Source organism: Abramis brama (genome assembly GCF_963993115.1).
Source record: "Abramis brama genome assembly, chromosome: 1".
NCBI classification, from domain to species: domain Eukaryota; kingdom Metazoa; phylum Chordata; class Actinopteri; order Cypriniformes; family Leuciscidae; genus Abramis; species Abramis brama.
Genome location: NC_139963.1, coordinates 11,271,878 through 11,286,333, shown reverse-complemented (window position 1 = coordinate 11,286,333; position 14,456 = coordinate 11,271,878). Strand labels below are relative to the sequence as shown.

Sequence of the window (14,456 nt, the reverse complement as noted above, 5' to 3'; positions counted from 1 at the left end):
AGTTCATTGGTGAATTCCTTCTCCTCGTCGCTCTCCTCCACTTCCCTCTCCGGCCTCCGCTGACTCTGCCTGCCTTGCTTGCGCTAACAGCTCCCGCCCAGATGCGCAGGGCTCTCTTGCGTACGCAATCTGCTCCATAGAACTGGCTTAAACAGACGATCTGACGGGTTTTAGAAAATTAAATACAACCCGAAACTAAAAAACAGACCAGGCCTCTATTTGAGACCGGCCTTTATTTATCCAAACCTGTAGCCACACCAGGCATGTAAAAGAGACAGGCGTCTATTTGGAACTCTGCTATTTTTTGAAGTTTTACAGTATTTATTTTTTATTCATGCAATTTCTACAACAAATCGTGTTGCAAAAAAAGTTAGGTACAAAGAATGTTATCACTCTTCTGAAAAGAATTAGGCATAAGAGGGCCACTTTCGATTGTCTAACGGTCCAGTAAAACAGGTCAATATTTTTCCTTTGTAATTAATACAGGTATTTCTGTTGTGGTTTTCACAATGTTATGAAATAAATGTTCAAGTTTAATTATCATGTGTTATCTTATTTTTGAGTGAAAATTAGTCTTTATTTATACATATTTGTTTAAAGTATAGGCTAAATTAAAATAACGTTATTAACAGGTATTTTTTCTAATCAAACTGTTTTCGGAACAGTAGAACTATAGTCTCATACAGCCAACAAACTAACACATAGAATAACATTATGGGCCCTATCTTGCACCCAGCGCAATTGACTTTGTACACCGACCAATGTATCATTCCTATTTTGCACCCGCGCAAAGCGCGTTTTTCCCTCCACAGAAGCACGTCGCTAAACTAGGGAATGAACTTGCGCTCCCTGGGCGGTTCAGCGCAAAAAAGGAGGCGTGTTCAGGCGCAAACGTTCCTTCATGCTATTTTGCAGGTTTAGAAAACAGTCGCGCCACTAACCAGGAAAAAATAGTTTAAAGTCAGTGGCGCGTTGCGCATGTTATTCATATGCTATTTTAAGGGCGCATGCTTGGCCATAATCAATGTAGCGTGTGCACAACGCGCATACACTTTGATTCTCTCATCTACACAGAAGCAGCAGTTTTAATTTTTGCAAATCATACATTACTACGATAGATAGATAGATAGATAGATAGATAGATAGATAGATAGATAGATAGACAATTTATTATAAAAGCATACATCTAGCTTACACATTTACCCAAATTATCATACGCCTTTTTAACCGAAGTTAATTTGGGTGGGTTTCTCTATCCCCAACGTCCCTGACGAGAGCGTTGCTCTCCTTGGCTGTGAACCGATCCTGGCGCGCGCCTGGCAAATCCGCCGTTACAATAGGAATCCGCTTTAGAACAAGCACGCCTGCTCTTAAAGGGAATGTGAGATGTCGCTCTGATTGGTTTATTTCACGTTACGCCCAAACCACACCTATGAATAATGAAGCTACTTCAGACCAACCCATTTTAGATTTCCCGCCGGGAAAATAGCAACAGCGCCAAGACCCGCCCACAAAGTTACTTGCGCTTTGACACTTGCGTTTCAGATCGTTAAAATAGGGCCCTATAACTTTCAAATGCAGTTAAGTATGATAGTGAAGACCAAATAAAACAGCGCTGCGTTGCCTCACAAGTTTCATTCGTCTAATAAACTGACCTGTGTGAGTGGTAATTCAGCACGGGTAGTGTTACAATTTATTTGTCGTAATTGATATTGATTTATACTGGGTAATGGTAAATATAAAATTATTATGTTTACTTTAATGTTTGACCGTTTTGTTCTAAACCTTTACAATATATTCAATCGAACTACATTATCCATGAGCAGTGGCGCAGGTGACGAGGAAGGAAGTGAAGCTGGGAGCGTCAGTCCACTAAGCGCACTGCACTCCATGCTTGTTTTGCTATGCTTTTCAACGCCTGTCTCATGATTTTTCTCAGGTGGTTCGGTAGAATGAAATGTCCTCATTCCTTTATATCCCCTGAGACTTGCGTGTGGTGCTGATTTCTGTCTCTCATTAGCAATCATGCCCTGCTTCACACCACAGTTAAATAAACATGAATGTATTCACTCACCCATAAAAATTACTTCCCCATAACTATTATTAGATCCATCGGCATCAATTCTGATTGACTGGATCCTTTTAATGCACCAGTGTTTCCAGTCAGTCCCAGAAGCACATGTACACATATACAGATAGTCACTTGCGCACACAGAGATGATCATGCACACACTGAAACATTAAAGAGCACACAAACTGTCAACACTACCCTGTGACTGGTATTATATCAGAGAAGCAAGTACATGGGTTGTATTTAATGTCAAGATTTTTTTTTTTTTGTCTTGATTTCTCACAACTTCTCACAAATTTTCTGGATGAGTCAGCGTGAACTGTGGCGCTAATAGATTCTCACAAACGGTCAAGGTCACGATTTTCATTAATAATACACTGATCAAACCAAATAAACCAAACGGGTATACCCCCCGAACACTTATATATATGATGTGTAGCATCGGACCATTCTCTGATACTTTTGCTTCTTTTTTAAAAGCATTATGTTGGTTGCTATTCTCTGCCATTGTGTGGATGAGCGCGAACAGGACATTTTTTTTAAATTCTCCTTTTGTGGTTCAAAAAAGAAAGAAGAGCTTACAGCATTAGAACAACACCAGGGTGAGTAAATGACTTCATTTTTTTTATTTTAGGGAGAACCAACTTTTTAAAAGGTAGTTGGGTCTTTTTGTGAAAAAAAAAAAAAAAAACTCTTGACAACCACAAAAACAATGAAATGCAATCATTTTCATACACACAGCAGAGATGGTCAACATACTTGAGTTTGTCCAGATGTTTGAGTGCATCAGAGAGCAGCTTCAGTCCTGAATCTCCTGGGTGATTGTAGCTCAGGTCCAGCTCTCTCAGGTGTGAAGGGTTTGAACTCAGAGCTGATGCCAGAGCAGCACAACCTTCCTCAGTCACCATACAGCCAGATAATCTATAACAACAGCAAGTGTTAATATATAATAACCAAAAGGGCTCATCAACTGGCAACCTGTGGGTCAAATCTGTGACAATCTGTGATAATTTTTGTAAGGCTAATTGATTTTAATAAAATCAAGGTTCAGTCATGAGATACTCTCTGTGCAAATCTCAGCAGCAAATTCAAAAGTGCACAGCAAAATCCCCGGTGTTAAATTAACACCCCTCAGTGTACATATGTGTCCACACTACAGGGTTTAAAAAAGTAACACTGAAGCAGTGTTGAAGTTAATCAGATAATTAAATGATTAATTAAGTGATGATTGACAAGTAGTGGTGACTCCTGATGTTAATAAGCAGAATCACTGAAGGAAAGCGAAACAAGAACAGAAAGAAAGAGAGACACAACAACTATAACTGACTTCCAGTACACATTATTGCACTTATTGCTAAACAGTTTGACTTTATTTCTGTCATCCATCTACAAAAGTTCTTATTGAGAAAAAACAGAGGTTTAGGTGTTAATTATCTATGGAAAGTTTGGTTTCATGTTTTAATATTAGTTTTTCTCTGGCTGCTCCAACTGTTTTTAAAGTACATTTGTTATGGCAAGATAATCTATGTCCTGGTCACAATATGTTTTGATTGACTTTATCATCATGTATTGGCCTTTTTTACTGTTGTCATTCAGAGTTTAAATCTCTTACTAAATGCTTGATTTGTAACTTTAGTATTGGTGATTGTAGCCCTGTGATTTTACTAGGGCTGCCCCCTAATAGTCGACTAAATGTTAGTCGTTAGACTTTACAAGTCCGCTCAGTCTAAAGTTAACCTAGACAAATGTGCGCTACTTTAGGCACATACAGTGGGTACGGAAAGTATTCAGACCCCCTTAAATGTTTCACTCTTTGTTATATTGCAGCCATTTGCTAAAATCATTTAAGTTCATTTTTTTCCTCATTATTGTACACACAGCACCCCTTAGTGACAGAAAAACACAGAATTGTTGACATTTTTGCACATTTATTAAAAAAGAAAAACTGAAATATCACATGGTCCTAAGTATTCAGACCCTTTGCTGTGACTCATATATTTAACTCAGGTGCTGTCCATTTCTTCTGATCATCCTTGAGATGGTTCTACACCTTCATTTGAGTCCAGCTGTGTTTGATTGTACTGATTGTACTTGATTCTGAAAGCCACACACCTGTCTATATAAGACCTTACAGCTCACAGTGCATGTCAGAGCAAATGAGAATCATGAGGTCAAAGGAACTGGCTGAAGAGCTCAGAGACAGAATTGTGGCAAGGCACAGATCTGGCCAAGGTTACAAAAAAACTTCTGCTGCACTTAAGGTTCCTAAGAGCACAGTGGCCTCCATAATCCTTAAATGGAAGACGTTTGGGATGACCAGAACCCTTCCTAGAGCTGGCCGTCTGGCCAAACTGAGCTATCGGGGGAGAAGAGCCTTGGTGAGAGAGGTAAAGAAGAACCCAAAGATCACTGTGGCTGAGCTCCAGAGATGCAGTCGGGAGATGGGAGAAAGTTGTAGTAAGTCAACCATCACTGCAGCCATCCACCAGTCGGGGCTTTATGGCAGAGTGGCCCGACGGAAGCCTCTCCTCAGTGCAAGACACATGAAAGCACAGCTGAAGGACTCCAAGATGGTGATAAATAAGATTCTCTGGTCTGATGAGACCAAGATAGAACTTTTTGGCCTTAATTCTAAGCGGTATGTGTGGAGAAAACCAGGCACTGCTCATCACCTGTCCAATACAGTCTCAACAGTGAAGCATGGTGGTGGCAGCATCATGCTGTGGGGGTGTTTTTCAGCTGCAGGGACAGGACGACTGGTTGCAATCGAGGGAAAGATGAATGCGGCCAAGTACAGGGATATCCTGGATGAAAACCTTCTCCAGAGTGCTCTGGACCTCAGACTGGGCCGAAGGTTCACCTTCCAACAAGACAAGCACACAGCTAAAATAACGAAGGAGTGGCTTCACAAAAACTCCGTGACTGTTCTTGAATGGCCCAGCCAGAGCCCTGACTTAAACCCAATTGAGCATCTCTGGAGAGACCTGAAAATGGCTGTCCACCAACGTTTACCATCCAGCCTGACAGAACTGGAGAGGATCTGCAAGGAGGAATGGCAGAGGATACCCAAATCCAGGTGTGAAAAACTTGTTGCATCTTTCCCAAAAAGACTCATGGCTGTATTAGATCAAAAGGGTGGTTCTAGAGTTGGGGTACTCGAACTCGGACTCGAGTCCGGACTCGAGTCCAATTTTTAATGAACTCGGACTTGTCACACACTCGGATGAATTTGTACTCGGACTTGACACGGACTCGGACATTTTAGACTCGGAAAATTTGCCGAGTACAGTCGAGTCCGGGCACTGGAGGACACGATATTATTCAAAAACGAAACGAAACGAAACGAAACTGCTTACATTGTGTTGTGTCAGTGTTGAGCATTGTAGCCAATCACAGATATGTATATTAAGCACATGAACACAGTGGCCAATCAGAGGCGTTTTGAGTCACCATGCGGAGAAGTCGCTCAAAACGTTCAGAATCAGCGCGAGTTTTATCCTTTCGCAAATCTCCTCATAAACGACAAAGTCTTGACGCGATATAAATAAGAGATTCGCTGTGCAGTGCGGACAACTTCAGTGTTTATGACGAGAGTTTCAGTGAGAGTGCAGAACGTAAGTGAAAGAAGTAAGTGATGGCTTAAAGTGAGCGCTATTGATAATCTAAATAATATATTTTTTTCATGCTTGTAGAGGACCAGTGGTTACGTTCACACTGTAAATTAAAAAGAGTGATAACTGCATTTAAATGTGGGAGAGAATCCGCAGAATTTTAGTCCTGTGAGTCATGAAATTGCCATGATTGACACAGTAACCATAGCAACATGAGAACGTGATAACCAAAGCAACATTTTGGCGTCTAATAATGTTATGATTTTTGTTACATTGATTTAGCCTACACTTTAGTCATAAGTTTACATACACCTTGCAGAATCTCCAAAATGTAATATTTATTTATTTTTTAAGGAGGATGATCATAAAAACATTGTTTCTAGGCTATTTATTACTGCCCTGAAAAATCTTTTTCACATAATGAATGTTTAATAGCCTAGTCGACAAGAAAAAATACAAACACAAAATACAAGACAAATTACATAGGCTTGATTTTAATATTGTGTTTCTTTACCTGAATGATCCACAAGTTTTTTTGTTTTTTTTTAATGGTTGTTAATGAGGAAAAATCCTCCAGCTCCTGCACATTCTTTGCTTTTCCAGCATCTTCTGCATATTTGACTCCTTACTAGCAGTGACTATGATTGTGAGATCCATCTTGTCACACTGAAGACAACTGATGGACTCATACACAACTATTACAAACCCTGCAAACATTTAGTGATGCTCAAGAAGGAAGCAACCATTAGGAGCCAGGGGGTGTAAATTTTTGAACTGGATCATTGGTGTAAATTGCTCTTATTTTATTTTAAAAATCATTAATTAATTTAGTCCTGCCATTTAGAGGCTAAATAAGATATTAGCATGTAAAACAAAATAAGATCATCAAAATAAATAAAAATAAAAAAATCAACGTCATCTTGCTCAAAAGTTTACTCCTGGCTCTTAATGCATCGTGTTATATTCTTGAGCATTACCTTGCAGAATCTGAAAGATGTACGATAGGTAAACGTATGACTGTAACTATACATTGGAATCATTTTGTAAGGTTTAACATATTAATTTAAGAGCTCAGTGTTGAGACCTTTCACTGGAATTTGATTGACATGCGATCTGACCAGATAATGCAGATACCTGCCATTTTTGTCCGACAAACAAACCAAACCAGATAGTAGATTAAAGTCATTGGACTTGAACTTGAAAAATGGTGTGTATTGAATTCTTTTTGCAGTTCTGATGTTCATTCATGTTTAATTCGTGCTATAACTAGAAGATATTATCAGTTCATGTGCTGCTTGAGTTGAGGCCTATATTAAAGCACCACAAAACGGTGTGTATTGTTTTAATTTCATAAAAATTACAAAATTTGAAAGCTGAGACTTTATTTCATACCAGAAGTAGCCTTGTCTTGTCTGTTGGCGCATTGTCAGTGTCCTCTTTGCTCCGCAATATATATTTCACTGTGTGAGAACATATTTCCGGAGTGAGAGCGGAATGGCTTGTCAGACGTAGCGACAGTAAGAGGGGCAGGTCTTTGTGAAAGGTCAATTTAAAACCATTTAAATCTTTGTGGACTCGGCCGGACTCGACTCGGACTCGGATGTTAAGGACTCGGACTCAAGTGCGACTCGGCCCTCTTTGGACTCGGACTTGGACTCGGACTCGATTGTTAAGGACTTGGACTCGACTCGGACTCGACAATGGTGGACTCGGACCCAACACTAGGTGGTTCTACTAAATACTGAGCAAAGGGTCTGAATACTTAGGACCATGTGATATTCCAGTTTTTCTTTTTTAATAAATGTGCAAAAATGTCAACAATTCTGTGTTTTTCTGTCAATATGGGGTGCTGTGTGTACAATGAGGAAAAAAAATGAACTTAAATGATTTTAGCAAATGGCTGCAATATAACAAAGAGTGAAAAAGTTAAGGGGGTCTGAATACTTTCCGTACCCACTGTATATTATTGTTTGTGTGGAGAGAGCGCTTTCTGCATGACAAACAGGTGCCGGCGCGATCACTTGCATTTAACTTAAAATACAATTTTTTGGTCATACAGATAAGAGTACTGTAAACTGTAAAGAGTCTACTTTTATTTTTGTAAACTCTCAATAACAAAACGTTGTGCTCTGGTAAAATAATGGCGATTTCTGTCGATTCGGTCTTGAACTTGAGCGCATCACATAAATTAACCGAAACTCAGTGTATACTTGCCTCACAGACATGAGAAATATCTAAAGAAAGCTTGAAATTTTTACATTTGAATGACCAGATTCCAAAGGAATATAAATATTCTCCTATTATGTGATCCGTATGAAATGTGCATATAGGCGCGTCCACTACTGTAGAAATGACACAGAGTCATCATCGTTGATTTAATGGGCTTACACACTTAGTACGAAATTCTCCTCTGAAATTTTCGCACGTTCAAAAATAAATACGACCTCACGTTGTGTCAATCACGCCTCCGAAACTTTCGTCTGAGATCAGAGAACAGATCAACTCTGAACATGACAAAACAAGCTACTAAAGTCACAACAAAACAACAGCAAAATAAAAGCAAACAGGAACAATTAATGAAAACTACAGGACAATTCAGCTGCATAATTTATTCATGTTGCAATGCATGATGAGAGCCACGGATGAGTTTTAATTGGTGGCTTACATCATGCACTGCAATATTAATAATTTTGTTTGATTGTCTCCATTCTAGAGGGTCATATGCGGATTCTTGATGTCTGTGTGTTTTTCAAAAACTTCTGATTATAAAAGCACTGCTGGATCTCAAGCTGCAACATGACTGGTCATCAATAAGTGGGCCGACAACGTCCATATCTAGAGATCCATATTAAGAGTCTATCTTTTTTATGCTCACAGTTCAAGTTTCTCAAAAACAAAGCATTAGGCTCAAAAATTCTATCACTTATAATATAATAAAATAAGAAAACTTCAAAACTTCATTGGTACATCAAGCTCATGAGTACAATGTCACAGTGCTTCGTTGATACAGACTGAACCGTACATTTAGTGTAATATTTCTTCTAGCTGAACAGTAAGTTTGTTCCGTGTTCTGCATGACAAAGACTTTATTTCTCAATTAATGAATTAAAGGATTATAGGAAAAGTAAAGAATAAGTATTCATTTTTAAATTTCTGTGTTTTAGAATACTTTTATGTAAAATAACATTACATTCATAACATTCTACATTAGATGGTGATTTTGTCTTGTGTTTGTTATTTTATGTCAGATATGGGTTGCTGCAGCAGATTTTTTAAATGCTCTTCAGTTTTCCTTATTTGTTAACAATAGAACTAAAATGTTTAAATCACTTTTTTATTTTTCACATTTTACAACATGCGTTTTGTGTTTCTCCACTTGCTGTCAGTTTTTCAAAATATCTTTACTGAAAGATATGGCATTGTCAAGCATTTAATCCTCAGTGTTAACACAGGTAAGTACATTAATTTTTAATCTCACGCCATGTTTACACTGGAAGCGAGAAAGCGAACCTTCCAAATTAATTTGAGGTATCAGTTTACTGTCAGGGAATTGTTGTGTCACGCCTCATCCAGTGTAAACAGCATCACTGGTTATAATGGGTTTGATTGTCTTTGTTGCATTGTATTTGTAGTAAACTTGAAAACCGTATTTAATGGTTTTAAGTTGCCAAGTGTATCATTGTTTGAGTGTTGCTAATATAATCAGTAGATAATAGGGTGAGGGGAAAAATTTAATAAAATATGAATCATCATGATTCTATCTTCTACAGATTCGAATCAATTCGCAAAGTTCAAAGATCGATTTTCTAAATGTTTGTTAAGAACATGATGTTGTTGGAACAAAGGCAGCAGCAGTGCAGCACCCGGACAGTTTAAAGAGCTCATGGGCTTGCAACGGAAGAACCATTTTGAATAAAACTTTCTTGACAACAGGAGTTGCTATAACAATATCTTAACAAATATAAAATGGCCATAAATAATGTATAGTTATCGGCACAAGTCAAGCTTTTCTTGCAATTTTGCCACCTCATATGTATACAGGTACTTTTTACACCCGAGAAGAGTGCTCAACGTGGACACCCATGCAGTTGATGTGGTAACGAACAATATATCTGCTTGTAAAAGTGAATAAACATATCTTGTATCAGAAGCTAAATCACTAAATATCAAGAATGCAACAGTGTGTATTATATTTTTCTATGATAAACTGATTTGATTAGATTCGACATCTCCCAACAGGACGCTCACATATAATTATCACATTTCAAATTATGCAAAAGACATGCGTTAGCTCACGCTGTGAGAAGCGAATATGAAAGGCTGAGCGGCAGTGACGGTGCCTCAGTCTCCACCAGGCTAGAGTATAATAATAATGCGGTTACAAGGTGTGTATAATTCAAACCACTTTATTAAATAACTCCCGAACAATCAGCACTGACAGTAGCTGCTGTTCAGGTTGCATACTGCAGCTCTACTTTTACTCTCTTCTGAACTCCTCTCTCTTTATTTAAGCTCCAGAAATCTCTTTAAAAGCAAAACAAGCCTCTTAAAAATCCAATATACTAAGCAGATATGGTAAAACTGTATAACGTACTCGGTTACTAACGTAACCTCGGTTCTCTCTAGAAGAGGGAACGAGTACTGCATAATATCTTACGCTAGGGGAAAATCTCTTTTCCGTGAGATACTGAAGCCAAAAATGATCCTTAATTTTGAAATAATGTAAAACGCGTTGCGGCAGCATGCATACATAGGCAAGACGGCTCGCGCGCCTATTGGCTGCCCTGCAGCAACTGCAGCAGCCTATCGAGAGAGGCCCCTCGTGATGTCAGATCCAATGGTGGCGCTTCGCGCCCACTGCATCACGTCCCGCCGAAACAGGCGTGGCCTGGGCCTAGAAATACAGCTCGACAGGCTGATAGAATCTGGTTTTTCATCGCCGAAGCGAACCAAAGCGTGTTGAGGGCACGGCAAAGATACGCAGTACTCGTTCCCTCTTCTAGAGAGAACCGAGGTTACGTTAGTAACCGATAGGGCTGTCACTTTTGTGAAAAAATTCGTTCGATTTTTGAGACATAAGTGTTCATTGAATCGATTGTAAAATCGATTTTCCATGTCTAAAGACGTTTCCATTTTTAACGCAAAATATGGGCAAATCCACGGACAACGAACAGGCATTAGGACGAACGTAAAGAGGGCGCTTGAAACGCGCACAAGTCTGCAATATTTCTGATGATTTATTGGCGTGAAGTTTCATACACAATGACAAACAGGAGTGCAACATTCTCGAAATCAATAAGCAGAGTGGACTGCCATAGCATAAATGAAAAACATTACCTCAGTCTTCAACATGGCTGTGTTTACGATTAGAAATGTCAAACAAATTTCGCCTACGTAGGCGATTGTAGACGCGTAGCCCTTAATTTGTATCTGAATGCATGAGACTGTCTGCATACCGGCAGAATTCACAGTTTTGTAGTAAAAAGAGACGCATTATGCAGAAGGATAATTTGCTGTTATGCGTGTTTGTCAGAGCCTGCAGTTGCTGTATGACGCGCGTTCGCTGCGGGCGTATCATGACGAGCTGGACGCGCTCCGAGAAAAGACCGTTAAAATCGATTCCCTATTTTCGTTTTCGAAACTTGCGTTGGTTGGTCCAATCGATTGTGCAATCGATTTTCGAACGTAAAGTGACAGCCCTAGTAACCGAGTACGTTCTCTTACGAGAGGTCTCTCGTACTGCGTAATATCTTACGCTAGGGGAACACAGTGTAAAACGGCGTGCATGCTGAGATCCCACACCAAAGTCCCAAGGGCAAGTGCCCGGGGCTCATTTAGTGCATGATCATCAGGGACTCGCAGAGAGTTCAGGAAAGAGGGGCTAGAACAGCATCATTCCTATAATAAGTAGCGTCCTATAAGGAGCAAATTATATCAATAGTGTTCCACACAGTCAGGATGAAAAACTCGGCCTGGTCTGAAAAATATTATGGGTCTTACACACTGCCCATTGAGTTATTTAATCGATCAGCGAGCGGCGCTCAAGCAGTTTCAGTATTCTGAGCCGATAGCATCGGGGCAGACAATACTGATTTTTTTAGACCGAAAGCAGCTTAGCCTGCAAGGTGGGAACCTCTAGGTTATAAAACCTTATAAATGTAGACGGGGAGGCCCAGCCTGCCGCCATACAGATATCTTGCAAGGCAGTCCCACTAGATCAAGCCCACGACGAGGCCATGCCTCTTGTGGAGTGCGCTCTGACACCTAACGAGCACTGCAGGCCCTTAGAAGTGTAAGCCAGCGCTATAGCATCAACTATCCACCTGGATAGACTCTGTTTCGACACAGCTAGTCCCTTAGAACGTCCGTTGAACGAAACAAAGAGCTGCTCCAGCTGTCTGAAGACAGTCGAGCGAGACGCGTAAGCCCTTAATGCCCTGATCGGGCAAAGGAAGCTTGTGTCCTTCTCCTCATTAGAGACCAGCAGGGCCGACAGGGAAATCACCTGAGGCCCTAAACGGTGTGTTGAGGTATTTAGGAACGTACCCATGCCTTGGTTTGAGTATGACTTTCGAGTCATTTGGCCCAAATTCCATACATGTCGCGCTCACAGAGAGGGCTTGCAAGATACGCTTTACTGAAGCAAGAGCCAGAAGAAACACTGTCTTAAAAGAGAAGTGTTTGATATCTATTGATTGGATTGGCTCGAATGGGAACCTTTCATGGCTTCCAGAACCGTAGAAAGGTCCCACATGGGGACTGAGGGAGGTCTGGGAGGATTCAGCCTCTTAGCTACTCTAAGGAAGCGAATGACCAGATCGTTCCTTCCAAGTGACTGGCCAAGTGTCGGTTTAGTAAACGCTGCTATGGCCGCCGCGTAAACCTTGAGCGTGGATGGGGTTCTGCCCTTATCCAGTAGCTCTAGCAGGAAGGAGAGAACCTCCGTCACCCCACAGTCTAGGGGTGATATGCCACGAGCTGTGCACCAGCTAGAGAACACAGACCATTTAGAGGAATAGAGCCGTCTAGTAGATGGGGCCCTAGCCTGCGTGATCGTGTTTAACACTCCCACCGGGAGGTTAGCGTGTACCCATTGATGGCCCACGCATGTAGGGACCAAAGCTCTGGGCGAGGATGCCAGATCGAGCCCTTGGCCTGAGAGAGGAGGTCCCTCCTCACTGGTATCGGCCATGGGGCGGTGCTTGTCAGCTGCACCAGAACCGGGAACCAAGCCTGGTTCTTCCAGAATGTAGCCACAAGTAGCACTGAGCATCCGTTTTCCCTGATTCGCTCTAATACCTGAGGCAGGAGCGTGATGGGGAAAAACATTGAGAGGGCAGCGGGGCCAGACGTGGGCCAGCGCATTCCTACTCTTGGAGAAAAACTCCGGACAGTGAGAGTTTTCCTGAGACACAACAGGTCTACCTTCGCTCTGACGAATTTCGAGCAGACATTCAGGTGTAGAGACCATTCTCCTGCCGGAACATTGTTCCTGGACAGTCTGTCTGGTCCATTTTCAGATGGCCTGGCACGTACACTGCTCTCAACGAGTGCAGATTGTGCTGAGCCCAGACCAGGAGGCGCTCCATCAGCCTGTAGAGGTTTCGGGACCTGACACCTCCTTGGCGATTTATATAGGCCACCACCGACATGTTGTCCGAACGGACCAAGACATGGTGTCCTTTTATCTGGGGACAAAAACGCCTCAGCGCGTTGTCGACTGCCATCATCTCCAGGCAGTTTATGTGTAGAATCTTTTCCCTATGGCGTCAAATGGTGGACAAAACAGCGCAAGCGCATAAACACAGCGCGCAAGGGAATTACAACAGTGTGAGCAACGTGACAAAGCTTGCACGTAAAATGTAAACATGCAGAACTCTCAAATCCCAAACTGGAGGACAAAAAATATGATTGTGCGCACAAATTAACAAGTCGCAAGCAGAAATAACAGCCGCGAGTCCTGACAGGTTCTACATGCTCGAGTTCTTTTCTACACGCGCGCACAGATTTTAACACACGCTCGAGTTCCTTTCTACACGCGCGCAGCTGAAATCTTTACGCACACGAGTCAGTTTTAACACTTTAAGGGGCGGGACTCAGACCTTCCTGTTAACAAATGCCATATCGCAGCTTCTCTGAAAATCTTTTGATTGGTTGCTATGCCGTGAATGATGTCCTCCTGTTGCGATTGGCTGTTGTTGGCTCTCTCCGAACGAAGACACTCAAAACAGAAAGCGGGATGACAGACCTTAAGAAGTTTTTTTACTTTTTCTTTCAAAGTTATACACATGTGTTTATATGTTAAATGTATCGTTTAGGTAGAATTAACACTAAATTGTTAATTTACAAATGCTTGATTTTTTTTGTGTTTTTTGTTTTTGATACAAGGATCTCTTTTGACCTGATTCGAAGTTTGTAAGCGATTTAAATATTTAGGACATTTTTACATAATTGACTTGTGTAATTACATAATTGACTTGTTGTATAGGTAAGGTAACACAGACAACTCTTGATGTTATAAACTAAAAATAGCTAGACACATTCATTTTTTTTCTCCGTGTAAGTAATTAATAAATGTATTAAATATATTAACATTTTCCTTTATGTCAGCTGTTTTCTCACAACATGCTACTTCTTGCTTAATAGCGATATAAGAGTCACATGACCTCAGCATTTGCAGGAACCAAATTTTCAATAATTTTATCAGAAATGTGGCCCACTCACAGCTCCTTCCCTTATAGTCCAGTCATTTTATGAAAAAAGGTTGAACAAAT

At 40.8% G+C, this 14,456-nt stretch overlaps 1 protein-coding gene across 2 annotated transcripts in view; it reads right to left on the bottom strand.

Moving 5' to 3' along the window:
- Positions 1-14,456, bottom strand: part of LOC311085971 (NACHT, LRR and PYD domains-containing protein 3-like) — a 77,392-nt gene that overhangs the window by 13,055 nt on the left and 49,881 nt on the right. For both annotated transcript variants that reach the window (XM_084118590.1, XM_084118591.1), the window contains one exon: positions 2,831-2,992. In XM_084118590.1, the coding sequence (XP_083974716.1) occupies positions 2,831-2,992 (162 nt within the window). The remainder of the gene's footprint in view (positions 1-2,830; positions 2,993-14,456) is intronic.